The 2,026-nt window shown below is 38.5% G+C and overlaps 2 protein-coding genes across 2 annotated transcripts; both read right to left on the bottom strand.

Annotated features, from left to right (window-relative positions):
• Positions 1-274: 274 nt before the first annotated feature.
• On the bottom strand, positions 275-604 carry LOC139868450 (uncharacterized). The gene has a single exon (XM_071856780.1). The coding sequence runs from the start codon at positions 602-604 to the stop codon at positions 275-277; it is 330 nt and encodes a 109-aa protein (XP_071712881.1).
• Positions 605-1,335: 731 nt separating this feature from the next.
• On the bottom strand, positions 1,336-1,791 carry LOC139868447 (uncharacterized). The gene has a single exon (XM_071856779.1). It carries the CDS (start codon positions 1,789-1,791, stop codon positions 1,336-1,338), a length of 456 nt encoding a protein of 151 aa, XP_071712880.1.
• Between the last annotated feature and the right edge of the window lie 235 nt (positions 1,792-2,026).

Genomic DNA, 2,026 nt, shown 5'->3' with positions numbered 1-2,026 from the left:
TACAGGTGGGTATAGGATTCAGACCCATTTATACCATGCAGGATTTAAATCTTGTGGTCTATCAAAATGATGAAATATTTTTTTTGTTTTATGATAAACCTATGAACTCACCAACCTTTTGGTTGACACTTGAAAGCATGTTTATTCTCAGGTATGAAAGAAATTTTCTGCTGTTCATTTGCTCATATTAGAGATATTATTTGGAGTCATTCATGGCATATAGAGGTTAGAACCTCACAATGGGACCATCTGATGAAGACTTCGTCCAGGTGGATTAGGACGGGTCACTACACATTGGTGCTCGCTCTCTTACTAGGCGAGCTTCACGCTTATCTCTTAGCAAAACATCACTGCGAATGTATTGCAAGATTGGTCCCATCCAATTTGGCTGTTCCTCTTCAACAGGTGCAACCATTAAGTCGTTATCAATTGATTTGCTTGGCAATTCTTCAACCCAAACTTGTTTTTGAAAGTGCGAAAACGTTAGAGCAGCCAATTTACTCAAAGCATCCGCCTTCTTATTTTGACTTCTTGGCACTTGCGCGAGTTCAAAATACTCAAACCGCTCTGCTAATTCTTTCAATAACTGCAAATATTTCTGCATTGAAGAATCATGTGCTTTGAAAGAACCATTAAACTAATTTGCTACTAACTGTGAATCTTTAAATGCCCGCAACTTAGTGATATTCATTTTTCGCGCAATATTTAAACCAGCGAGTAATGCTTCATATTCTGCTTCATTATTTGTGACATCAAAATTAAAACGTAATGCATACGTATTCTCTTCACCACTTGGGCTTGCCAAGACCAAACCCGCACCTGTGCCTTCTGCACACGAAGCTCCATCAGTAAACAAATCCCAAGTTTCACCAACCACTGGTTTTAATGATGTTCGCTCATTAATCACCTTCAACTCCCCTGTCATTTCAGCGAGGTAATCCGCCAAAACCTGGCCCTTTACAGCACTGCGCGGAAGGTAAGAAATTTGATAAGCACCTAACTCTACTGCCCACAACGCGAGTCTACCAAATATTTCTGGCTTTGTTAAGACTTGCTTGATCGGCATGTTAGTTAACACATGCACTGGATGCCCTTGAAAGTATCTTCTTAACCTTCGCGATGTTAAAATGAGCACATACACAAACTTCTCTATCGGCGCAAAGTTTATTTCACTTCCTGTAAGAGCTTTACTAACAAAATACACAGGTTTTTGTATTTTATCCCTTTCCGCAACTAAAACTGAGCCAAAAGTTTCATTTGCCACTGACACATATAGGTAGATAATTTCGCCATCAACTGGCGCTGTTAACATAGGCAAAGTTTTCAACAACTTCTTCATTTCTTAAAACGCGGTTTCTGCTTCGCTTGTCCAAACAAAGCTTTTTTGTTCCAACAACCTTTTAAAGTTTTGAAAAACGGTAATTGCCTTTCAGCAGCTTTAGACAAGAAGCGCGTTAATGCAGCTAACTTTCCCGTCAAACTTTGCACTTCTTTAATCGTTAACGCGGTTTCTGCTTCGCTTGTCCAAACAAAGCTTTTTTGTTTCAAACAACCTTTTAAAGTTTTGAAAAACGGTAATTGCCTTCCTTCAGTTTCGCCAAAACTACATTTTAGCGGATTGAGCTTCATGTTAATTCTGCGCAGCGTGTCAAATGTTTCGCGTATATCTTCAACAATTCGCTCTTGCGTTGTGTTTTTAATTACCAAATCATCAATATAAGCCTCAAGATTACGCCCAATTTTCTTTTCAAACGCGGTGTCAATCAAAACGCTAATATGTCGCACCCGCATTAATTAAACCAAAAGGCATCATTATATAAGAGTATATGCCCTTGTCAATATGAAATGCGATTTTATATGCATCCTCTTGAGCCATTGGAATCTGATGATATCCCCTTGCCGCGTCCAAAAAACATTTATATGGAAAAGTATGCAATGATTCCACTTTCAAATAAATTTCTGGGAGTGGATAATTATTCTTAGGGCATGCCTTATTTAAATCCTTAAAATCAATACACATTCTCCA

This window comes from Rutidosis leptorrhynchoides, chromosome 9, assembly GCF_046630445.1.
Source record: "Rutidosis leptorrhynchoides isolate AG116_Rl617_1_P2 chromosome 9, CSIRO_AGI_Rlap_v1, whole genome shotgun sequence".
NCBI lineage: Eukaryota > Viridiplantae > Streptophyta > Magnoliopsida > Asterales > Asteraceae > Rutidosis > Rutidosis leptorrhynchoides.
This window is presented reverse-complemented; position numbering and strand designations above follow the sequence as displayed.